The 26,739-nt window shown below is 36.1% G+C and overlaps 1 protein-coding gene across 1 annotated transcript; it reads right to left on the bottom strand.

Annotated features, from left to right (window-relative positions):
• Positions 1–1,021: 1,021 nt before the first annotated feature.
• Positions 1,022–26,272, bottom strand: LOC125817943 (sister chromatid cohesion protein PDS5 homolog A). Its single transcript, XM_049497447.1, has 33 exons — positions 26,088–26,272; positions 23,084–23,287; positions 22,802–22,983; positions 21,250–21,376; positions 20,927–21,145; positions 20,352–20,568; positions 20,124–20,269; positions 19,876–20,021; positions 19,378–19,527; positions 19,205–19,253; positions 18,920–19,111; positions 18,607–18,789; positions 17,997–18,151; positions 17,798–17,924; positions 17,524–17,673; positions 17,378–17,437; positions 17,143–17,279; positions 16,890–17,007; positions 16,628–16,759; positions 16,339–16,538; positions 13,022–13,178; positions 12,705–12,854; positions 10,344–10,421; positions 9,680–10,261; positions 9,492–9,596; positions 5,740–5,819; positions 5,277–5,328; positions 5,062–5,148; positions 4,912–4,949; positions 4,263–4,325; positions 4,026–4,180; positions 1,678–2,084; positions 1,022–1,592 (listed from the first exon to the last, which is right to left on the bottom strand). The coding sequence occupies exons 1-33, from the start codon at positions 26,178–26,180 to the stop codon at positions 1,548–1,550; spliced, it is 4,986 nt and encodes a 1,661-aa protein (XP_049353404.1). The 5' UTR covers positions 26,181–26,272; the 3' UTR covers positions 1,022–1,547.
• Positions 26,273–26,739: the final 467 nt, after the last annotated feature.

Genomic DNA, 26,739 nt, shown 5'->3' with positions numbered 1-26,739 from the left:
AGCAAATGTTGACTCTGCTTCTCTTTCTCTTGACCCAGTAAGCAAGGGGAAGGAGAAATGGACTAAACTTTATTTGAGAGTTTGGCAAAATTTACTCTATATGAAAATGATATCCACAATCTTTACTATTGGATTTTTTGTTACAAACCATTATTCTATTCACGCGCTTTCCTACTTATGTCATTTTTTATAATTAATTAATACTTTTGATATTCTTTTCTTTTAAATCAATATGTATTTTAAAATTATAAATGAGTTTCACTTTGCTTTTAACTTTATTTTATACATCAGATTTGGTAAGTAAAGAAAATGAGGGGTAATTACGTAGAGAATAGTTATCACTGAACTTGGACGAAGCATACATCAATGATCAATGTAAATACCTTTTTAAGCCATAGATACAATACTTTATGAATAAAATAACTATGTCCATAATAATAAATGATAGTAATAGTTATAATTCATTAAGAAAAATACACAATTTCTATTTTCTTTCAAGTCCCAATTCGTAATTAGTTTTGTACGGTTAGAATTCATGCTCATGTTTATATATAAGGTTTAGAAGCAACAACTTCAAATCATGAGTCAACTTTTAGTGATAATGCTTATAAACGAACTTACTTCTATACTAGATGAACACTGCTTAGTTCTCATTCAGCTTTTCATGCCTATTAAGGATCAGGTGTTGTCTAGTTTTTGCATAAACATCACTTTTTGACAATTTTATAAAATCCACCAAAGTGATAATCGAAGCAAAAGTAAAATGATTTTTATGTGAAAAGAAGTGATTTTTGTGTAATGAACATAACCGAATGATCACCAACTATTTATCAAAACACACATCAACTATCAAATATTCTCTTTTCCCTACTTGAATGATGGTGATATTTCTTTCAGGTAGAAAAAGGGAACACGACTCATAATTGATGCGCGTTTTAATAAATAGTTTCAAATAGAAAAAGTGAATATCTAATAGTTCAGGTAGAAAACACCTCATTCACAAATATTGAGAATTAGAAGCAAAAAAGAAGTGAAAAGCGTGCTAATGTTACTGATTCCATGCACCACAAATGCTTACAAATCTACAGTTTACAAGAATCCACGGATCTTATAAAGGAGGGAGGAACTACAACAGACGCATTTCTGTAACTACTCTAAACAACAAAATATACAAAATGAAGACACAAGACTACAACAATAACCGAGCTGCAACACAGGATCGGTTAGTTGGGTAAGTTAATGCCAACTTACTACACTAGAGCTGTACAATGCCTAAGAGAACTGCTATTGACTCATATCAGTTACCTCTAGACCGCAGCTACACAAACTGTGGGAATGCACATTCTTGTCCTTGCTCCCTACCTTTTAATAAACCTGTGCCCTACCATTTTCTATGTGGTAAACTGTACTTCATAAACTTATTAATGTCACTGTTAATGGTATCATCTTCTTAGGATGACGGTATTCGGCTTGATCCTACATGCTCTCCAGGATGCTGCATCTCTAAAAATCATTAGTCATGATCATATGATGGCCTTTCTGCTGGTTTACTTCCCTCCAGCCGACTTCCCTGCTCGTTGTTTCCACGTGCTCTGCGTATGGCAATAACTTATTACTAAATTATCATTCATCAAGAAATATATGTCCCAATAAATAGTGCACAAGAATAGGCATTACAAGTAGCTCATCGTCGGATAATTCTTCATCAGATTTAGCAGCCGAGCTACTTTCAGAGTCGCCTTGATCAGTTGAATGACTGTCAGCATCATCTCTTACACTCCCATGAGAATCTGATCTTTCAGCAACATCATTCGACTTCTCTGTAGATCCATCTGCATGTGGATTCTCATGTGAAGAAGAGATCTCCCTGTCTGATCCACGAGAATCCTGAGGGGTGCCAGGTTCATCCTCATCTTTATTTTCCATGGGACATTCTTCTTCTTCAGACTCCTCCATATCACTCAACCTATCAGCATCAGCCCCTGGTTTCCCATCAGAGTATGATATGTCATCCTTGTCAGACAGTTCATGTTCAGACAAACTGAACCCATGCGTGCTTTCTTTCTGTTCACTTTCTGATTCACCTAGTAAAGCCAAATGTCAGATTAGAAAGCTAGGGGAGATCATGAATAGCATAACGGGGAGACTGTCAAAATTATTCTACCTTAAGAAACTAATGCCAACACCTAAGACATAATGGAAGTTCTCCTATTACTTGAGAATATTCCAATTTTGATTTTGTAACAAGAGTTAAGATAACTGAAAATGGATCATTTAGCAAGAACACAACAGGGAAGGAATCCAGTGGAATGGGACAACAAAGTTTAGGAACATCAAGTAAATTAACACATGAGATCCTAGTGACAACCTCGTAGGAGCAGGAACAGATGCCAGTGTAGATTTAATGAGTGCGATGGTTTATCCTTGATCCATTCAAACTCGTAGATTACAAATTTACAACAATAAAGCTATTTCTGAGTATCATGAGAAACTAAAAGACAGTGATTAGAAGAAAATCTCTTTTCATACTCTAGATTGAAAATAAGAGAATAAGTTTTTTATTTCACTGCTACTACTGAATAATCGTGGCAAGAGAACAAATTGTTGCCTGATCTCTAAAAAATGTCTCCTTTTAGGCCACATTTAATTTTTGTCCCTATTTATAAAATTGAGCAAATATAGCCTTCGGAAAATCTCTCCGGAGAAGGTTAGACTCGGGTCTATTATTTCCTCATATAAAACTTACCAACAAAACATTAGATTGTCATCTAACAATTTCAATAACTTGAAAAATTTTAACCAATCATCCAACGTTTTCTCAAAAGAAGGCTACAATTTACTAAACAGTTGTCCCAAAAGGGAAATAAGCGAAAAACTACGACCACATAGATACTTCTAAGTTGTAATTTTGTCCAATATGGATCTCTTCTATTTCCAAGATTCTTTTTTTTTTTAAATGATGGGGTTTTTTTTTAAAAGAAAAATTACAGCCCAATACCATTGGGCCATCTAGCTTACAAAATACCTACACAGTGTGTAGGTAGTTTGTACTTTATATTAAAACTACATAGCTATACATAAATATACATACCTATACACAATATATACAACCGAGACTCCGACAGTGTATGCAGTGCATATTTCAGCCATGTTGGGTAAACTAGATAGCCAAAGCCTACATCTACGCAAGTATCCCTTGTTTAAAGGCATTTCAAGGAGGCTTTGGATTCCTCAAACTTCCAATCCCGAAGGTTGCTTCTGGAAGGGGAAGTGCCAAAAAGATGTTCCCCTCTTATAATATCCAAAGATGTTGGACAGTAATCTCATTTTGGCATGAACCTTCATAGATGTTTGATAAAGTGGATCTCAAATGTTGTCTCTACACCAGTCATGCCCCTCAAAACTAACCTTACTCCCATCCCCTATCTTGAAAGATGTATTGCCACTTAAAGTATCCCACTCGTTCAAAATGTTTATCCAAAGACCACAACGAAAAGAAATTTTCCACTTTCTACAGTCAATTTACAAGAGCTAAAAAAAAGGTAATAACTTTGGCTTAAAAATTAACTTGGAGAAGTACTCTAAATTTCAAGGAACTTCAAGATCCAAATGAGGTTATTGTTCTTTCTTTAAAGAAAGAGATGGCATTGCTGCATTTTAAATCATCAAATGCCTCACTCAACTCCCCAATCAACATTCCATCACTCTGATAGTTCCTCATTCTTTTTTACTTTTCACCTCAGGATATATCCAATTGTCCCCTCCATCAGAAAATAACTTTGCAACCCGAACTCTTGCCTCCTTTCCCCACCCTCATCAGCCCACCTGATAGACTCCACCCTCTTAAACGCCTAAGCATACCCTCCCCTCCATGTGCATAAATGACTTCCAGACTCTCTATCCTTTCATTTGTTGACCTTTGCATAACAGAACATACCAAGCAACAAATGATACAATTAACTAGAATGCCAACAAGAATAATAAATCAAGAAATCGAAAGAAAAAGAGAATCAAAAGAACCTCACCTGAGCTTAAATTATCTGCCTTGGACTTTGAGGTTGTCAACGGCTTGCCTAAAAGCAGGCTTCTTCTGCTCAAAGAATATTTTGATGGACCTTTTTGTCCATACTTTAAGTTCTTCCTTGGAGTTCTCTTCCCTCGTACTGGCGATAATGGAGACCTGTCAGCAAAACAGCACGCATAAGGCAAATAGGAAATACACAAACAAATTATGTGCAATCAAGTTAAAGAATCAAGCTCACATCTTATCTGTCTCCTTCTTTTGCCTGGAGGCAGCAAGAGTCCTATTTTTCCTCTCTCCAGATCTGCAGTCATTAAATGAAGACGGGGAGGTTAAAGCAACTCATAATTCGTCTATAATGCTAATACACAAGGCGCCGGAAGACATAAAACAAAACTACAAGGGACATATAAATGAAGATATTTACTCATTCCCACAGCTTATTTGCATAATGCATAAAACCTTCTTTTTTTTTTGTTGAGAAAGGTAACATCATAATGCATGAAACTTAAAAGGAGCCATATTATGCTAAGTTAACAGTTCTTTTGTGAAAGGCGTTAAAAAATCAAGATTAGAAAAGAATTAAGCTAGTCGTCAACACTTAATAATAGTCTGGAACAACAAAGGCAGAAATAATCATTATATACCAACCCATTACCCATCTACATCAATGGGGAGAAGAACTATGCAACCTGAGGTATGATATCCAGAGAACTCAACAAGAGAAGTACCATCAACACAATTCAAACGCTCAAGAATACAATTCCTCAATTTTAAGTACCATATAAAACAGAATCCCCAGAACTTATCAGAAGAAGAAAAGGAATTGCGATAATCACAAAAATAATTTAAAAAACCCCCGTAACTACTAAAGCAGATGAATCGCTTACTCTTTCTTGTAGCCTGAACCCTTTTTGGAATTTGAACCCTGTAAATGGTGTTCAAATATACAATCAGAAAAGCCAAAATGCATGGGTTCAGCGCAAGAATAAAAATAAAAAGTTTGCAAGGATGACGTAACACTAAAAGGAAAAGCATACCTTCGCAGGTTTCTGCACACCACCAACAAGCTCCCAACACTCCTTTTCCAATCGGAGGACTTCTACATCACCATCATCATATAGCACCTTTGATACAATTGACAATAAACCATAGCAAAGAATCAATAGAAGTTGACATATTAAAAAAAATTGCTGAAGTTCGTCAACTGTAGTAATAAAATAATAATAATTGATGTACTAGAAATGCAGCTTACAACGTGTTTGCTTTTATGAGTGTCAAAAGACTTGACAACACCTTCATAGAATCTGTCAAATACTTGGAGTTAGTGCTCTAACCTAATAATCTTGAAGACCACATTAACCAAAATACAGATCAGAGTCAAGAGTAAGGATTAAAGAAGAAAACGCAGACAACATCCCCATGACCAATGACCGCAATTGTAATGGAAGACAACCAACAGAAGTTGAGCAAAAGAATAAAGTGGATATGAGAAAGAAGCAACAATGATGAACATGATGTGTTAAGAGTACATATAAACATAACTACGTGTATTGTTCCAAGGCAATCAGCAAGCTTGATGAAAAATCAGTATAAAAGGAAGTTTAATCATGCAAGGAAAAACTAAAAAAGCAACGATCTCCAAGATAGCTGTGGCAGCACATAGCTTGAAAGAACTAGAAAGAACATTTACTCCTCTCGAGTTAAGAGCAGCTTACTTCTTATCCATGGGCCACCAAATTTTAATTCTGCAACCAATCAAGTCCACAGTGGGAGTTGTATCATCCTTTGACGTGCACTAGAGAAAACCAGATAAAAGCATTAACAAATAATACAATCAGAAAATATGCAAATATTGATGACGTGCATCTTTGGATTAGAAAGAAGAAAAGGAGGTATAAAACAGCACAAAAGTTGCAAAACTATACCTAGCCCAACTTCCTTCATAAGTGTTAATGAAATTAAATAAAAAACAAAACAATTGGTTATATAGATAACCTAAACAATACACCATGATAATCCACACAGTAAGCCATTTGGTGAAGAGAATAACTAGACTAGAACAAATGTTAAAGGAATATTTATATGTAGTAGCAATGCAAGCATACAGAGTCAGCCTAAACATTCTGTGCTCTCCTCCTAAGGGCATTTTTACAACAGCAACCGAGAAAGTTAATTACTCATAAGACATGGTAATCCTTCTACAATTACGTGCAACAAATGACTTTACGAGTAAGTCTTAAACATTCTGCTCACCTCCTGACAGCCTTTTTACAACCACGTCTGAGAAAGTTAATTACCAGGCCCAAAATAGCATTAGATAAAAGGGGATATTTTAAAACAGAGATGAAGGTGCAACTCTTAGTCAGTAAACGATTGAAAAGAAAGAAAGACACTTGGCGAAATAACTCTTTTGGTTTTCTGATAGCAACCATAGTGACATACTTCCATTAAAGGTTGATGGGCTTCAAATGAAAATCAAGAAGATACTAATCATGGAAGAAGATCCCAAGAATGAGTTCAAGAATTGTGGTGAAGAGTGGACTAATAAGAACCTGTTTGCAGTGGCTTATTTTAAGTGTTTTTAAGCCAATATAGCTTTTCAGCACTTTTGGAGTGTTTGGGTAAATTAAACAAGTGCTTATAAGCACTTGCTAAAATGATAAAAATGAGCCAAAATCCATAAGTTAAGTGCTACGTTATTTCATAGTACAAGTTCAATCCCAAGAGGAGGAAGATTAGCACCACATGGAGCCCCAAAGGAGCCAAATTTGCATGCCCAACACAGTGCTGATTTGCATACTTAGGGGTCGTTTGGTACAAAGATTAATAACGCAGGGATTAGTAATGCAGGGATTAGTAACGCAGGGATTAGTAGTGCAGGGATTAGCAATGCAGGGTTTATTTTTATCAAGTGTTTGGTTCATTGTTTCCCACCTCATCTTGTGTTTGGATTAAAACTCTATAAAAAACTTCTTTCCAATTATACCCTTGAATTATTATGTAGTTGGGTCAAGGTAGATAATTGCTGAACAATATTTTATTTTTTTTGGCCTTCGAACTAGCTATATGAGAAGAACAATTTTGTTTTGCTATTTTTTCACTTGAATTATTTGAGGATAAATAATTGTCATCTTAATAAATTGATCACTCACAAAATGTCATTTTTAAATTTAAAAAAGATAAACCATCTACTTTTAAAATCGAAAAGACGGTCAACAATGGTAAAGTTGAATAAACCATCTACATTTACACATAAAAATTGCAAGTTGTGGTTTTAATATGTATGTAATTTTGTAAGTTGTTCAAAATACAAATAATTAGAAAACCACACAAATATATATATATATATATATATATATAATACATTTAATTAAGGTCACAAACGTCATATACAAATAAACAACTCACATTTCAAATTTGTATTGATTTGTTTTGGATTTATTCAGTAACAAACAACTCCCTCTAAATAATTTGTAAGCTAATTTATTTAAATAAATTTACTAGTACAAATATAAATCATAAAATCAAGAAAATAAACAAAATAATTAAAATAATTTGAGGGATATTTTTGTCTTTACATACACTTATCCCATGGTATTATATCAATATATTACTAATACCTCCAAATGGAAGGTATTAGTAATATATCCTATAAGACGATGTAGGAGGTATAACTAATCCATGGATTAGTTATACATAGGCCAAAATTCCTACCAAACATGGTACTAAATAATACCTTACATAATACATGGACTATTTCTTCTAATGCGGCCTACCAAACGACCCCTTAAAGTGCTGAAATTCTAGCCCAAAATAGGATTCCAATCCCTACTATTTGGGAAGGTTCCATCTATATATAGGAGTGGATTTTGATATTTTTCATAAGAACATTATTATTAATTTTATTTGAGAGGTTTCTTTTCTTTTACACCTTTGTGTGTGGTGGCTTGAATTTACCTTGCAACCTTAGAAAAAACATTCTTTTGGAGGTAAGATTAATTCTTAACTTGATATGTTTGGTTTCTATTAAAGTACATTAAAGAAGGTAATCAGTCTTTTACTAATTATTGTCTATAATTTCTTTTTGATAGAATTATTGTCTCTAATTTCTTCAAAATAGGGGTCTAGATCACTTTTGATCTAAGTTCTTGAATTGACTCTATTAGTATCACAATGAATTTTAATCCGCTAATTTTTTAATATAAAGATCAATTAGGGTTCTTGGCACTTACTTCCAAAAAATTTGGATTTTATTCTCGAATTTTCACATATTTTTAATCTTATATAGTTTTGCTTACGCAATATTTTCTGGTTTTAGTCGAGTAATCTGGTTTTTTCCTCCTTTTTTTTTTTTTTTTGGGGGGGGGGGGGAGTAAATCACCATGCTGGAACTTTAGACTTTCTGCATTCTACAGGTTCTCCGTAACCAATTTGTTAGTAGAATATGATTGTCCATTTCAATAAAAACTGATTGTTCAAAAAAAAGAAAAAACCCAATTATTTTAGACAATAAATCATATTTTTAGCTTGATAATAATAACTTCAAGACTAGCTTGATTATCCTTAGAGGAACCAAAGGGGACAGAACGAAAAAAGCACAGCTCACTTGGTGTTGTTTATGCTAAGTAAGTAATCTGCACTCTGAAACCCTCTTAAAAAAGGAACAGACTACATTTTATGCCACACCAATTGGTGGAACAATTCTCTCACCACACGGCAGAAAAACTTAACATAGCCAGTGCTATAGACACTCCAAGTACCAATGTGCTAGAACGCAACCATGTAAAACTGGTCTAATACTCATTTTCCTTAAACCTTAATATAAAGTGTTCTCATTTCTAGAATGGATAAATCCATAATCATAAATGAGTATCCATGACATAACTAAGATCCTCCTTATTAAGGCAATTTCTTCATCAACTATCTGATGGCTATATTTACTTAGCATTCTTCTATGACAAAGGGGCTAGCCACTACTCATCTTTGCAGTGAACCTCCTGTTTACCAGGAGTTAACAGTAAAATTTGCAAACAGATTTAAAAAATGAAGTTACCACACAGCATAGGGAAGACGCATTATCACAGTTATGTTGAGTTACAAGGGGATCAAAGGTACTGAAGAAATTCAGGCCACATTCATCAAAGGAATGTAGCAGAACTGCAAACAATGCTTTGTTAAAGGTCTAGCAGACCAATCAGATTGAGTTACAAATGATAGAATATATCCACTTTGACAGTTAGTCCTAAAAGTTGGACCATAGAGTTTAGCAAAGAACCAGCACAGATCACAAAATGATACGCAAACTTATTTATCATCCGAAAGTAAATCTTATCTCTACCGTGTAAGTAAATATACACCCACAATATATTACTTTTCATTACAGAGGGACAGGTATCAGATTCACTCAGAAACATGTCTAAGAGTGGGTAGGGAAACAAAGCATCAACTATACAGATGGGAAACTTACCTTGGCCAGTCCAGATACACTTTTCTTCTTCGATTTCTTATGAGATCCTGACTTGTTATTACCTTGCATATGTGTATTAACTGCTTCTGTGTTTCCTTTAATTTTCTGCAGGAGCAAACAGATAAGAACTAAAAGAGATAAATTATATATCTAGCTTATAAATCAATTCTACAATTAAAAAATCTTACTTTCACTTCACGGCTGTCCATTCCAATTTCATGAGTGTCATCATGGTTCTTATCAGTAGCTTTACGCTTTTGTTTAGGTGGGAGACTTGTTTTCTTCCTGATAGATGATGTTAATAGGTCCGGCTCTTCAGGTTCAAAAACATTTTCCTCCGAGGACTTATCTTCTGACATGGATTGAAGATCCTCCTCCTTTTCAATAGAATCCTTGAGTTTCGAAGAAAGTTTATGGACCGAAGAAGAAGATGACCTTTGTCGCTTTGCACCTTTTGGTACAGAAATATCAGTTCCTGTTTTTCTTTTCTGACGTTTATTGCTGGCTTTAGTTTTGACTGCAGATTCATGGCCATTGCTTGCATCCAACTTATTATCATCAACAACATTATTTGAATCTATCTCCCTCACCACTTTCAAGATGTCAACATCATTTTCAGTTCTCACCTCAGCAGGTGAAGAGTCGTCCTTCACCTCTTTCCGCATCTTAGATCTAGCTTTAAGCCGTTCCATTATTTTTCCTAAAGGCACCTCATTTCCTTCAGTTTCACTGTCTTTCATGGCTTCGTCTTCAGTGATTTCTGACTTCAGCTGGTGAAAAGAAAGTGGAAGAACAATAATCAGTCAACAGGTTTTATCACTAGCAAAAAAAATAGTTAGTACCAAGGCTTACTGTTCCGTTAGTTTCAAACTTGATTGATTCAAAGTGAACCATGATGCCCTCATCTGCCAACCATGTCTTAACTTCAACCTGTCAAATCACAGAAGGTGAACATCACACATTTTATGTTGTGAGGAAGAAAAGTTCAGAGGCAAATATAGATGAAGCAAACACAAAGATAAAAGTATGGTATCATTTGAAAGTTGCTCATGCTGTAAATATTTTTGTGGAGTTCTTGAGCTCTCTGCAGAATTGGGAGGAACAGGGTTCATTTTTCCTGTACACATTAGCATCTTTCTTGGTGCCATCATTGAAAATTTACCTTCCTATCAAAAACTTTCATCTGCTGAAGAAAGATACTGTTTTCTAAAAGAACAATTAAGTAGATGCTATCATCTTCAATGATTTTTGGAGGAATGGATGTTTAAAACACAAATAAAACTCATTGAAACTTGATAAACCTTCTTCAGAAGAGAAGACGCATCATTCTGAAATGAAATTATTAAGTATAATACAACAACATACCCAGTAGATTCCCCGCAAGAGGGCTTTCAGGAGGGTGAGATGTACATAGACCTTACCCCTACTCTTGTGAGGTAGAGAGGTTGTTTCCGATATACCCTCGAATCAAGAAAATCAACTTTTCAAATAATTGAAAGAGAAGAAAGAGTAAAACCTAGGATGAAGATATTGAAGAATGAAAAGTACAGACAGTACAAATATTAAGGATAGCCAAAGTGAAAGAAAAAACAGTAGTAATAAAATTGAAGCATAAGATAATGCTAGCATAATAGTAATAAAGCAGGTAAGGGAATATGCAAATGTTCAAGACTGGAACCCTGTTCTACCACAACACTTTACTTCCTACTAACCGTCTACCCTAATTCTGCCCTCCATGCTTTCCTACCTAGGGAGATTCATTCCCACCCCAGTCCACTTCTCATCCATCTTAGCCCTCCTCTCCTACTCCCAGTAACACAACCCCCCCCCCCTACTTGGTCCACTCATTCTTCGCAGATTTCTCTCCTTGTCATTTTCACCCAAGAAGAAAACCCAACTTCGACTGTAGGGAAGCCAATGACCTCCTGGAACCCTCTTTTTCTATTTATCTCTGGCCAATACAATGGCCTTACATCATCTGTCACATGCTCGGATTCAATCAATATATTGCATCCGACCTCGGCGTGCTTCCGTAAAAGAATAACACACGACCAACGGTGGTGAAAACAATGGAAGTATAACACAATCAATAGTGGTGAAAACAAGGACTGCAGACCGAAGGGCTTTAGTTAGCACAGAAGCAGTGGGGTACCAGAAATGAGGCAGGCAGAATTGAACGGTTGGAGATGGGAAAGGATTGTGACTTGGGAAAGAACAGGTCAATAAGGCATTTTATGTGCAATTGGAATGTGCATTTCAATTTTCCTTCAAAAGAATGTTAGTTTTGCAATATAGAATTGAAGGAGACTTCATTTTGGTGGTAAGAATTAACTAAGTCTCAATAGGCAGCCTAATTTTTTCACAGATCAAGATCATCCAATTGTTGGATATATGCAGAAGTTCATTCACAACCTGATAAAAAAACAGAATTTATTTGTAAATCAACCTGAAGGTGTACAGAGTTTAACACACACAAAAAGGAAGTGACATTTGAAAGGTCAACTGCCAACACAATTTTGTGAAGAAGAAGAAAGTAAATTTAGAAATAAGAAAGATTACAGAGAGTCAAGTAATAGAAGGCAGCAAGGAGTCCAACCAACAGACAACAGAATACAGGTTGAAATTTTGTGTAGAAAGCAAGAGTCTGAAAAAGAAAAGAGAAAAAAAGAGAGAATTTACTGGGGTAGTGAATCCACACTTCTGAATTGATACATAAAATTCATCATTATAGGAACAGACACTACTCCTTCATGTGGAGGTATTGATGATGCAACTGTTGCTGGGATCATGTTTTGATCCCACCTTGAATTATGTGGACAATTGGATGAAAGAAACAATAAGTGCTTTGAAGTAAAAAAAATAACAGACTGTCGCTGTTAAGTAAAGATGCACACAAAATTTATACTGTTGGTGTAGGAGAAATACGCTGGAAAATACATCATTTCTTTGGATTTTTAGGATGCCTTAATGTTGTAAACAACTGTTGCTGGGATCATGTTTTGGTCTTTTGTACTTCTGCAGTACCTTCTAGGTACTAAACAGTAACAAAATTATCTTACTTCATATGAAAAATATAGAAACATACACCATTTCTAAACAAAGCCTAAATACTGATGAATCTCACGTTTCCAGCCATTCAGCCTGTGAAATACAGTTATATTGAAATATGAAGGTGTATGACACAAATGATAAGCAGCATCTAACATGGCATACCAGAGACTGGTCTTTCTCTTCATTCTTCTCATGTTGTTTGTAAAGCGATGGAGGTAGTGATACTGATGCTTTCAACTCCTTAAGATCATCATGGTTAGGAACTAACCGATTTGTAATTGACAGGCCAAGGTCTGAGACAGCATATGAGTTCTGCAAAAGTATTCATACGATCAAACAGCAGGATAATCTCAATTCTCAGCTGTTCACACTTATCGTTGTTTTGTTTGTGCATATATTCCACTGGCACTAAGTGATAGAAGCTACGTAGAATGACAGGCATTGACACATTTAAACAAGTATCAGCTTTCCCTTCTTACCTTTGATTTTGTGGAATCTACTACATCTTCTGAATGTTTTATACTGTGAAGGATAGACTTAATCGTTGAAATGCTTTCCTTCTCTCTACTGATACCACCTTCAGGTTTCCCCTCTTCATCTCCATGCACCAACATTGAGAGGAAAACGTGCAATTGCCTGAAACAAAACATTCAAATATATTCAACAAAAAGTAGAGCTTTGAGAAGCAGGATTTCCCCGGATGCAGCAACTGAATCTACATAAATGTTAATGATCACAATGTACCTCCATTAGACAAACTTGCACACAGATGACAGACAATGCCAAACAACTAATTACAATACAACTGACATCATACAAAGGGTTTGGGTACATCTTTAAATGGTCATCATGCCACTAATGGATCCAATGTTGGAGACTCCATACATGTCCATCCCTAGAGTATGCCTAGGGTTGCAAACAAATGCTTATTCATAGGTATTACAATGAGTTTATTAAAAATGAAAATATGTAACATGTTTTGGATTCTTTATGAAAATAGTGAATGATTTTGTTAGAGAGTACCAAGAAGGTACCAAATAGGAGACACATATCAACAACAATATGTCCTCATTAGAAAAACTGAGGAACATTCTATTTATCTTAGCATGTTCAACCCCAATGCTACAGTTGCTAAATGTAAGTCCAATCAAGGGTCGAACATACTATTTAGATGGAATTGCAATGACTGGGGTATGAGAACTTGGAAGAATCTTCCAATTACTAGTTGGAACTCCACTGATGACATGACAAGATAAAATGCTTTGGAAGGGAGAAGAAGGTAGTCACTGTAAAGTCTTGCTATTGCTTGTTGAATAGACCCCCCCTACCAGTTCCCTCATTCCCCATTGGCCCTGGAGACAAATATGGAAGACTTGTGCAGCTTACAAGATCAACTGTTTCACATGGCTTGTGGCTAAGCCCGCTAAGGAAACCTGCCTAACACCACATAATCTACAAATAAAAGACATGATATTTGCAACAAATTTGTGCCGTGTGAAGAGCAATATAAAGACACAAAGCGCCTTTGTTACACTGTAAAGAGGCCATGCAGATTCAGAATATGCTCCAGTGTACTGAATCTCAAATGGGCAATGCCGAAGACTACCCCACAGCTTTTGTAAAGCTGGAGAGTGTGCTGGAATCAGTAAAACACCCCTCAAAATGTGGAATTACACACCAACAGCAGGCTAGTATGGCGAATGATCTAGAGATAAAGGAACTCCATATTTTTTTCAAGACATCAAGGTTTCTACACTTGGGGCTCGTTTGGTGTGAGGGATAAGCATAAATAGTCCTGGGATAAAATTTAGATGTCTTGTTTGGTTGACATGTTTGGGATAACTTATCCCACCATTTATAGCATAGTGATTGGATAAGTTATCCCATATAAATGGTGGAATAAGTTATCCCAGGATAACTAACCCCAGGATAGGATTAATCCTGGGATAACTAGTTCCCAACCAAACGACCCCTTATTCTTTAAGTTAAAATGTATTCTTTTACTTTTGGAACAGCATGGTTGTTGTAAATGTTCCTGAAGCCATTTTAGATTTCATCAACTCATAATTCAACTGTGAAGTATTAGGAGTCGTTGGGTGTGAGGTATAAGGTACAATAATCCCAGGGATAAAATGACTGACTCAACAATTTTATCTTGTGTTGGGTTGGAGGTATAAGGCAGTCCTGGGATTATTTATCCCTCATTTACACATTAGCGGTGGGATAAGTTATCCATATACATGGGGGAATAACTTATCCAGAATAATTAATCTCGGGATAACTCGTTCCCAACCAAACGACCCCTTAGTGTAGGTTGATCCTTTTGGATGTAACTACCAGCACTCTCATTACCTTATTAAAATGTGCCCGAATTAAGACAGAATAGAGAACTAAACAGTAGAAAATATTAAAGGGAAGGGAAAAAAAAAAAACAAGTCAAACCGTAGACATAAATTCAACAGTCAAGGAACTATACATCCAGAGTAGATGACAAGTACCCTTCTTTACCTCCAGGCAAAGTAGTTTAGCCATTCAGCCATGAGGATTAACACAACGAGAAAGTGACACCAACGTTTAGAATATATGTCATTGAGTGTTATCAATAGTAGCAAAGGCAGATTTAATTCCCATTATTTCATTCTATTTTTCCTTCTTTGTTAGACAAGTAGAGGCTGTACAGATTCCTTATAACAAATCAGCACGATTTCTGAATTTATACTTTTTTTTGAGATTGGTAACTATATGTATATATATATTTTTTTAAATTACCCCATAACAGTGCAAAAGACTTAACAAAATCCCAACCAAGCTTAGGCTACTGCTTCACAAGGATCCTATCATATCAACTAGTGATTCAGCCTCCTCAGCATAGCTTTCTTTACACCAAAAATAAAACAAAAATATACAATTCATCTTGATTTTCTCCACAAATTATATTTGTCTTCAAAAGCTCTGTAGTTCCTCTCCTTCCAAATGGTCCACCATATGCAAGCAGGGACAAGTTTCCACCATTTTTTCTGACTAACTGTCCCATCATTCTGGTCTGAATTTATACTCAGAAGTAATTGGTGATACCATGCACCTTCTTTCCAAGTAATAACAGATACGGGTACAGCTGGTTGGTCCAACCTATTCTTCAAATAAACAACTAGTACACACTCCCTGCCCTCCCCCAAGAAAAAAGGCCAATTCTCCAAGCACCACCTTTTTGTGGGATAAGTTACAACAAGAACTACATTCAGATGAGTGCTTCATGTATTATTCTAGTAAGCCTTCTACAAAGAGACTGGTGAAGAGAACAAAATCTTATGGTACTCCATGTTATGCAGGCAAACAACTTGTACGCACTCCCTTTCCTCCCCAAAAGAAAAATACAAAAATCCAATACACCAAGAACCCCCCCCCCCACAACCCCATTTTTTTTTGGTTGGGGGGGGGGGGGGGGGGTTTGCGGGATGGGTGTAAGTTACAGCAAACACTACACTTAAATGAAGTCCTCCACACACTATTTCAGTAAGCAAAGTACTAAGAGCTTACCATAGCCAGCATAATCACGGAAGACTATTATAACTGGTAAAAGAGGGGGATTACTACCGGTAGCCTATATTATGCAAGTAACCCTGCTTATGAAGTGACAATCAAGTAAAACTAAGATCAGCATCTAAAGATATGTAGACTGAAAATCGTGAGAATAACTGGTTGGGGTGGAGGGTCACGGAAATGCATTTTGAGGCAGCCTCGATCTCTTTAAACTTCTATACATGCAACCATCAATAAGGTCAGGAAACACTTGTACCTATAAGTAGGCTCAAATACTTTGACATCCTTGCATTCGTCGATGTTAGGAAATGAAGAATGATGAGCAAGAGCATGGACCAAGTATGGTAGAATATATTCTGGATAAGGAACTGGGGTAATAGCTTCAGATTGCACAGAAAGTTGACGTGCCTTCCCCTGCTGATAGATCTGGATAACATCACTTAAGTTGCTCTTGATCTGTCAATAATTGGGAGATAACAAATTCATTAACAAGTATAAACATATAACCAAGAGAGACATGCCAGTACAACAATCACAATTCACACCTCTTCAAAATCTGGCTGCTGAAACTGCAAGTCAAGTAAGAAGGCACAAGTATACTTCGGGTCCAAATAACGATCCTTCAGGTATTGATGGACTTTGTTGAGGAATAACTTCTTTACTTGAGGGAAACTGGCCTAGTAGCATTAACAGTTAAAAAAAAATTATTCAAACAATTTGTCTCTAGAAAGCAATTGCTGAAAATTGTTGTGTATGAGGGACATCAGCGCAGTGGGTGGGGTTTGGGGGGGGGGGGGGTAACTTCACCTCTGATGTCCCAAGAGTAAGGTAAAAGACATCCACAGGAATCTTGTGGTCCCAGTGCTTTGATAGACGAAGCATAGCTTTTGCTGCAGCAAGTCTTAAATGGGCCTTATCAACAGAACTGCAAAATGGCAAAGATAAGTGAAAGAGAAGCCAAATCTACTGTAGAAAGAAAGCCTTGTAACAAACTATGCAAAGCACATCCATCTATTGCCACAACCCCCAAAAGAGGATAATTCCTGCACAGTAGCAGTACCTTGACTTAATTTGAATTGAGATTTCCCCAAAAGAGAGTATGTTTTTCAGGATTCCCAACAAGTCATCAATCCCCAATCGAAGGTTAGCGTCCTTCACTGGTAAATAGCTTTTGACCAGTGTCTTAATTCCAAATATCTGTATATCAATATTGAATGAAAATGCCAATTTATCCTTTAGAAAATAGTCATAATTCTGAAAATCGTAACGGAGATAACCAAACAGTAAAATCTGACCTTCATTGAACAGATCTCACTTCGGTCCTCCCAACTTTCTTTGGCTTTACCTTCAGATGTCTGAAAAGAATAGTTTGCCTTTAGATGAATGCTAAAAGAGGAGGTAAACAATGTCGCAAAATTTGGCATTAATTCAAGAGGCATACATGACTAAGCTCCAATATGTTTTTCTTTATGAACTGCTCAATCTCTTTCTCCCTTGTCTCAAAGACTGGCATAGCAGTCTGTGCAATACATCCAAGAGATTGTAGTACAGCAGGTAAATGTGACTTCTCTTCTAGCATATCAACAAGTCTCTGCACATTACACAGGTAATGTAACACCCAAATATTTCACCAACATATGACAAAGATAAACCTCGAGAGAGAGGATAAATCAATAGGCAGTAATTTGTATGGGTATAGTGAGATTATGACCTACCTTATATAGAACAGACAATGACTTGAGTCCATCATCCTTCATTATTGATGCAAGTGCATGTATAGCATACTTGGCCTGCCTCCGGCTTCCCTCCAAGCAAATCCTCTCAAGCATAAGGTCTAAAGACCTGTAAGTTGCAAGCATAATGTTTCAGTATATCGCAGCAAGGAACTAAAGCATAAAAGCTTCAAATGTGAACCTTGAAGAATCTCCCAATTTTTCTCGGATGGCTGCACCAGCCTTTGCCAAAACATGCAAGACACCTTCTTTAATTATCTCATTATCATCTTCAAGAAGATGTATCAAATCTTCCTCAATTCCACTAAGTAGAAATGGACAGAAACGTGCAAGAATCTGCAATGTTCATCAAAGAAAGACATGAATTGAAGAAAGACACAGAAAAGGTAATTATGTACTTTCTAAAACATGGATAATTTGATTTCATTCTAAAAAAAACATGGATAATTGATTAAATCAGAGACGACACATTTGTAGTGACATCTGAAGGTAGCAATGCATCAAATTGCTCACAATTTATAGGGCACTTAGGCAGACTCTTGAAGATGTGATAGTTCTGCAAGCAAGACAATCATAGATGCCAAGGCACCACTATTACAAGCTAAAATTTACCAGAATATAGCCTATAGGGCATGCCTACTAATAAAACCCATTTCAGGCATCCAATGCAACAACCAAAAGTGCCTTCCATTTCAGTTCTCTCCTTTATAGGTTACAATAAAGTCTAGCAAGCAAACATAAGGATAAAAAATATGCATTTATATAGATGAAGCAAGTTAGTGTTAAATTACCACAAGAAGATGTGTGCAAGACAGAATCAAATCAGTGCTTCCAGCAGATTTCTGTATGTTAGTCTCCTGGAGAATTTCTTTTACATGTTCCTTGTTGAAAAGTATATATGAGCACTTCATAGAAAGTGTGCCCAGGAAGTCGTAGAGCCGATGCTTTTCACCAAGGATCTTAAGCAATTCATCCTGATCGAGAAAACATCATAGGAAAAATGTCATGTACTCATACATACCTAGGCATTTCAGCGGCTTCAATATATCAGTAGACAAAACAAATGAGAACCTACATTATATTCAAAACTAGGTTTCTCCTTACCCGAGAACTAGAAGCTCGAATAGAGTTGCTGTTTGGATCAAGGAGAACTGTTAATATCCTCCAGACATTAGCATCTTTTAACTGATCAAGAATCTGAAAGCTCTCTTCCGCCTTCCCAGGATCAGTAAAACAACGAGACATAATGCGGAAGCAAAATACAACTTTTTTTTGAATCTCAGTGGCATCGCCATCCTGCAATTATTTTACAATGAAGTTCTGTTAGCCTTTTATTGTTCACTTTTAACCTTTTATTGTTCAGGAACAAAGAGTGGAAGAGTTACAAACCTGCTGCATCTGCCTTAAAGAAAGATACCTCCTCATCTCTTGCTGCAACCTGCAGCTCATCCAAAACTCAATGAATATGTAATTCAGGTTGTACTTCAAAGGTGAGGGACATAAAGAAGACACAAACAACATCCAGGAACACCTGACATCAAGATCGAGCATTCATGACAAACCTTTGTTTCTGCTCCAGCAGCTTCTCAAGTGCTCTAACCTCAACTTTGTCAAAACTTGAGAAAACCTTAACCCAGTTTTTAACTTTATCCTTGACTGAGAATTCATTAGGGAACAAGGATGAGCATAGAATGTGCTCAACGATGTCCGATCTGTAGAAAAAACAGTAGTCAATAATGTATTAAATGAGTGCTTGATAAATGGACCGGGTTAAAAAAGGTAAAATTTCTGTGTTATAGTTTCAGATTCCAAAACTCCAATATAAGGTGTGCCTAGAGTAACTAGTTATGAATGTGCCCAACTTCAGGAACTACAGTATAACTTGGGGTTGGTGTTTCCAGTAGAAGCTTCACTTTCCAAATGCTTAAGATTCCCAAGAAAACAACCTAATACTTTAGTACTTGATTCCTCATCATTTAGCTAAGGAAATAATTGATCCATCTTTCACTTATCAAAATCATAGTTTATCATTCCGTAAAAAGCAATTCAAGGCAGCTTACCTGAAATCTTTGTCATAAAAACATCTTAAAATCCTCCCAGGGATCCAATCATAGTCGACGCCTTTAATTGAGCCACTGGAAGAGTTTAAGCAATAGATTCTGTATATATCAGCTAGCCTCTCCAGTGTGTATCTTTTAACAAGAAGCTGAATACATAAGACCATACAGCTATCAGAAGATGGAGTAAGAATGCATTAATTATCGATGTCAAAGTAGACTAGACTCCTAAAACTTGGCATGTTACATACAGATTTATCCCGAATCCGCTCTGCTACCAGCTTAATTGTATCGACCTTCATGGATGTAAGGGCATTACATGCAGCATCACAAAGCACGACAACAACTTGTTTGCGCACATTTTCATCATAATCCAACAGCCGGTCCCGGAGGGCAGCTAGAATATGTTTATATTAGATTACCAACTAAATGCATAAGTATAAAGGAATGAAGGAAGGAAGGATTTCCAAAATTCTTACAGATGATCTGAGGTGCTTCTTGTCTAAATGGATTTGACAGCAGACATCCCTTGACATGTTCAAGGACAGACATTCTGACCTCAACTATTCTATCAGTAAGTCTCTTCAAAAATTCCAAGAAAATCGGATGAAATGCCTCAGAGATAGCAGATTCCGATAGAGCAAAAAGATCCCCAACTAAGTGCACAGCTTTTAATCGTACATCCAACTGATCTGTCTGTCACATTTAAGCTTGTACATTAGATCGTCAGAAGTAAGAAAGGGAAGAAAAGATCACCTATATAAATGAAGATAAAATGACTCTAGGCACATATCTTGAGTTGATCAACTACTTCAAGACTGACATCTTCAGATATTCTATAGTAAATAAACTAATGGCTATATTCCATTAAACTACACCAGCTACATTAAAGGTCCAACCAGGCAAAGAAGATAGAACAACCAAGGCAAGTAAATTTCAATAATCGAAATTATGTTGTCAAGACATATTTGAAAACTAAAGCACGAATTAACATGATTTTCATTAGAAAATAAAATGATCTAATAACAGAGATGGGAAGAAGAAATTAATGTACCAGTAGTTCTCCTGTGATGTAGGGAACAACTCCTGATAAGATCTGAGGAGCACAACGGTACATATCATAAATGACTTCATGGTAGTCAATTTCAAATGTTGTTGGCCTGCTATCTCCAGACATTGAAGATACAAGAAACTGCTTTATGCTGGGCTCCAATTTTCCTGAACACTGCTCTATCACCTTCATAGCAAGCCCCCTTCCGGCTATCGAAACACCCTGACAGAAAGTGTTAAAACTCAGTTCTTCAGGACAAAGCATCCAAACAAAAAAAAAACTTCTGCTGATATTTCATCATGCAACACAAAGTCACAAACACTTACTTTCTTATGACGACCTAGAACCGACAAAATGACATGTAAAAGCTCCTCCCGGATATCTTCACTCTCTTCTATGAGAACGACCATAATAGTTTGCATTGATGTCAGAATACTATCTTGATGCTCATCCCTGCATATGTACAAGACAGAAAATTAGTGAATTAGGGAGGGAGGTGAAGCAACAAAAATCCAGGAGCAACAGTAGCTACATTTTTTAAATTTTGAGATAAAATTTTGTTTCACTACATATATTTTCATACATTCATCAAGATGAATGTTTTTATCATATACCTAAATTAAGTACACCACATTTAAATATGCAGTAACACTTACCTTGTTTTACCTTCAATTTTCTCACATTAGTCAGTCACACTAGATTATTTTGTTGATGTAACAGGCTGAGAAACACTTATAAACTATGTTGCTCGGACTCTCCAAAAATGCAGCTGCAACAGTGTCAGATCCTCCAAAAATGCACTACTTTTGGAGGATCCGACACCCAGTGGCATTTTTGAAGAGTCCAAGCAACATAGCTTAGAATTGGGGATAAAGCAAAAAAAAAAAAAAAAAAACTATACCCATTGCTCTTCGCCAAAAAAACAGTTCAATATGGCTTTCACAAAGCAAAGTGGCTGGAAGAAGTTGATCAAACAATTGTGACATAATTGTGAGGCGAAATGATTGAAGTGAAAGAGTTCATAACTGGAGGAGAGTGGAAGAAACATAAGCTATTAGAGTACATATCAGGAGAGATGGATGATCATATCACGGAGAATATTAGCCCCAAGTTGACTAAATGACAGCATTAACATTATTTGCCATATCAAAAAAATATTAAATGTCATTTGCATTGTAAGGTGGCGTCAGGTCTGTGGTGGGTGGTTTTGTACTGTTTCAGATCACATTGGGTGATACCTGGTATAAGAAGAGAGGAGTCGCAAAGCTGGATATTTAAAGCAGGAAAAGAAGACCAGGCATGGAAGGTTGCCTCTTTGACCCTTATGTGGGTAGTATGAGAAGAGAGAAATAGAGGAACATTTAGACGGATTGAAATGAACTTTGTACATTTCAAAAATGGCATCTTGTGTTTTTTTTCTTTTAGATGCACCAATGAGATCCCTATTTGTATAGAAGAATAGGTGTCTTTCGTAGAGTCCCATATTTTAATGTATGTTCCCTGCTCATTAGAATTCTGCTTGAAAACATGAGCTTTTCCAGGATCAATAATTTCTGGTCTTTGATGACATTTAGTATCTTTTTTTAGTTAGGTAAATGATTTTTTTTTTTTGAGGAAGTAACATTTGTACTGTCCTTGTCAATATACACAAAGTTACCTTCTCCAAGAAAAAAATATTACTTACCTAACTAAAAGAGATACTAAATGTCATCAAAGACGAGAAATTCGTGACATTTTCTTTTAAACAGAATAAAGAATTAAAACTTCTAGCCACAGTGCTAAATTCTTCAAAAAGGCAAGAGAATGCAGCAACACTACTAGGTGACATATCTGCCACAATATTTACTGACGGGACCTTCAATACAAGATAAAGCTCACCTGACAACATTGAGAAAAGTCTGGAACATTTCATTGATAAGATCATCACACTCGAGATCCAGCATTACAACACATGATCTGTACCTTGCTAGAGTTTCTAAGATGACAACTCTTCTTCCAAAGGATGGACTATTTATATCACCTAAGCCGCTGAAAGTGCTCACAATCAAATGGAAGATGTCCTGACTCAAATCAAAGCACAAAACAGGTTTTTAGTTGCTCCATGGGAAAATCAAGGGCACATAAATGTGTCATCGAGTCTCTACCATTACTTATTATTACCTTTAGAACATCATCACTGTACGGTGCTTCAGGTGCAGTAATTCTTGTTATCTCACAGATACAGGTGGCAACAAGAAGCTTAACCTCCCTATCTTGATGCTTTAGGAGTTCTGGTTTAACTATAGCAGATTGTAAGGGCTGCATGGCTTCCAACATAGCTTTTGGCGGCGACTGCTCCAACTCAGAAAGAAATGTTGAACCTTGCTGCTTGTGAAAAATTCAATCATACATTACAAATTTGTAATAGATTCAATCAAACATTACTGCAACGGAAAGGCAAGCACATAACTGAATCTCAAGTGTGTGATAACACAAACCTTAAAGCGATCAGGAGGTAACAAAAGCAGTTTGAGAATAGAAAACTACCTCTTTTAAACCCATATGCGATAGACAATTATCCAGTATCTCTTTTTAGAAGTACAAGTAAAACCCTCATAGCCAATCGTACAAACAGAAAACAAGTTAAACCAAGTAAGATCATATTAAAAACTGAACTGAATACGTCCCTTCAGGGACATCCCCATAAAAAGGGAAAAGATGTGCTGGATACATAGAAGTTTACAAGGAATAGCACTCAAGAGAAGTGTCCAATACAAAATTCCAAAAAAAAGATACAGAGACCAAAAGACGACGACAACAATTACAAGCACACATCAACTTGCAACTGACCCAAAGAAGAAAACACCAGAAAGACCCAAAAGAAACAAAACCTCAAAAGGTTGATTTGCTCATTGACTCTTTCCCAAGAAACTGAATACCAAGACAAGAACAGTCAAACTACAGTTAGCTCAAAGTTGAGATAAGATCATCAACAGAATAATATTTTGATGCAGCATAACCGTTAGTATGGTGTTCAAAAAGACCTATAACTAGAAAAGTAGCAGCAAGCAGAGTGTACAAAATGTTTAATTAAGAAGGTTTCAAAGGGCACAAAAATGGTGGAAGATGAGATTTCTTTACTTTTTTGATTTGCAAGAATCAAGAGTGTCACATTATTTAACGATCAAGAAAGAGTGTCACCTTATTGTGATTGTTGTACTTGGTCAACTCAGTCATGCATCAATAAGCACGCATTAATCAAGAAACATAATTTAGCCAGTCAATTTCCACAGAAGTGGAAAATAAGGACATACCAAACAGAATTACTATCTCCAATGTACTCCTACATCCTTTACCAGAGGTTTCGGTTCGATTATTAAAAATGGAGCCGCCTCTAGTAGGGAAAGCTTACTCGCAAAGTGGAGCGTACACAAATCGGGATTAATCAGGCTCCAAAAGTGGGCACCATACACCAGGATGGAAATAACAAAGAAGGCATTAGCAAACAGAAAACTAAAGAGGCCGATCTACTCTAAAAAGCAAAACAAGCAAATATATCGACCAAATTGACCATTAACCATGCCCAATGTACAACATTTCTTTGCTATTTTGCTTTAGAAGATCCCTAGTAGAACAAAGAAGGCGCTGAAATTTGCAGGACAGATTTGGTAATTATCAGCTTTAGATAACATGGAGCACACACCCCTGCACTGATAGGTACATATACACCATTACAACCTACTTTAAGTCGAGTAAACTTTTTATGTTATTCCTTCAATTACAATGGTGTTTGCAGGAATTATTACGGTAAGAAACTTGTACATCCGTGCAGGGTCAAGTGTGAATTATAGAGAGTCTCTACATTTAGAAAAAACATGGTATGGCATAAAAAAAATACTTAATGCTGGAATGAATTGATGGATACGCAGGATTCATAAGGCAGACCCCAGTAGTTTAGGATTGAAACTTAGTAGATTGATTGATTTAACTGCAACTGACCAACACACTCGCTAAAGACTGGTCATTTACTATCAGAACCTCCTGAAATTACAACTTACATCACACTAAGCTCATCCAGATGAACTCTTTGTACAGTAGCCATTAAATGCATCCCTCTTTGAAGAGTTCCACATATTTAAAGAGCGGCTTTGGTCAAAACGAGATACTTCTCAAGCAAACAGAATTTTACTTCAAATTATTGCTAGCACCAAAATCAGGAAATTTTGAGAGACTAGCAACATGACATAACATTTCTTCTCTGCATTAAGTTGCTATAGGCAGCTAAAACACTCTGTTTATGGTTTGGTGTAACTGCCAAGAGCCACATGGTTTCCCATCACCAATTTTTATTTTAAATACAAATCAATTAACAACTAAAGAAGAAGTTGCTCTGGATTCTTTTCAAATTGTCAATCGCGAAGTTTCCCTAAAAAAAAGTGAGACTAATATGAACTAGGATGCCTTATTTTGGTTTGAAGTTAAAATCAAGCTACATTGGACTGTGTTTATCCTAGAAGTACTATAGCAGGGTGACAAAATAATTCCAGTATTTCGGACTACAAACTTCCTAGAGCCCTGCGTATACATAGGAAACATGCAATCTTTAAAAAGAGATCATTGTTTACACACAAAAAAAAAAAATAGATGATGTTTCTATTGGGTGAACTGACCACATAATATATAGCTATTCATCCAGCACAGTGTATGAAGAAGAAGAAAAAAAACAGCATAGGGTATACAACCCATTTAAGCTTTAATTCAGCAAAGGAAGCTCATCTGCAACCTAAAGTCGAAACCTTTATAGTTGGATTCTTCAGTTTCTTAATTCACTTAATGGAAATTTTCCCTAAATTGAGTAAGTGGGAAAGACAAAAAGGCATGAAGAACGGTAAGAAGGAATGGTAAATAAAACCGCATGAAGAAACTAAAAATACCAAAATTTCACATTATATCAAAAAGTAAAAGGAAAAAAAGAAAGCTTTATCCAATTTTACCCACTTTCAGAAAGGGAAAAACAGGAATCTGTACAACTAACCCTAATTCAACTGAAACAACAACCAAGACTGCATGAGCTTCAACTCATCACGCGAAAAAAAACAGAACACAAGTGGAAGCAGTGCATTCAATGTGAATAATTGAATTCAAACAAGTTTGTTTCGAAGAATTAAGGAATTTCTTAACGCACCTTTAAGAGTTTGATAAGAGAGTCTTTACTAGTAGGAGGGTTGTCAAGCTTGGATCCAAGCTCCTTGAGCTGGAGTTGGAGCTTCGAAGCCATGGTCTCTGTCGTTTTCTGTTCCGACAGAGAGTTTTAGGACATTTAGCTCCGGAGGTGTAGGTAGGCTTTTTGTTTCGACAAGAGAGAGAAAGGAAATTACTTCGGAGCTCTTCACTTCAGCACGTATTTATCCCCAGATTTACTCCTTAAGTTTCTTTCTTTTCATGTCCCTCTATTTAACCCTATTTCCATATCTTCCACTAAACTTCCAATTATAGCTAGCGTTTGGACTTAAATTTTCAAATAGTTTGAAAAGAGAGTTTTGGAGGAGGGTAGATGGGAATAAAGAAAAGTAAGGTCATGCATATTATACTCTTTATGAATTGTATCATGTCAATTTTCATAATGAAATTCGTGTATATACATTATAAAAAAGAGAGGATATTTTGTCACAACTAATAAGAGTAGGAAGATTCTTGGTTTGAATCTTATGTTTGATGATCAAAACAATATTTAGTGCTTTATGTTTCAATGGTTATCGAAAAAGTTTTTATCTTGGTCTACTAACTCTATTAAGGGTTGATGGTGAAGATAGAACCTTTAGCATCAATATAGATGA

Source organism: Solanum verrucosum, unplaced genomic scaffold (assembly GCF_900185275.1).
Source record: "Solanum verrucosum unplaced genomic scaffold, falcon-dt-bn FXZP01000254.1, whole genome shotgun sequence".
Taxonomy (NCBI): domain Eukaryota; kingdom Viridiplantae; phylum Streptophyta; class Magnoliopsida; order Solanales; family Solanaceae; genus Solanum; species Solanum verrucosum.
This window is presented reverse-complemented; position numbering and strand designations above follow the sequence as displayed.

Bases quoted from the DNA above. Each gene is read 5' to 3' on its own strand.
- LOC125817943 (XM_049497447.1), bottom strand. From the start codon at position 26,180: ATGGCTTCGAAGCTCCAACTCCAGCTCAAGGAGCTTGGATCCAAGCTT. The intron at 19,254-19,377 runs GTTTGTCATGAA...GATGAGCTGCAG, and splicing joins CTGCTGGAGCAGAAACAAAG to GTTGCAGCAAGAGATGAGGA. The intron at 1,593-1,677 runs GTAATGCCTATT...TGCCATACGCAG, and splicing joins TATCCGACGATGAGCTACTT to AGCACGTGGAAACAACGAGC.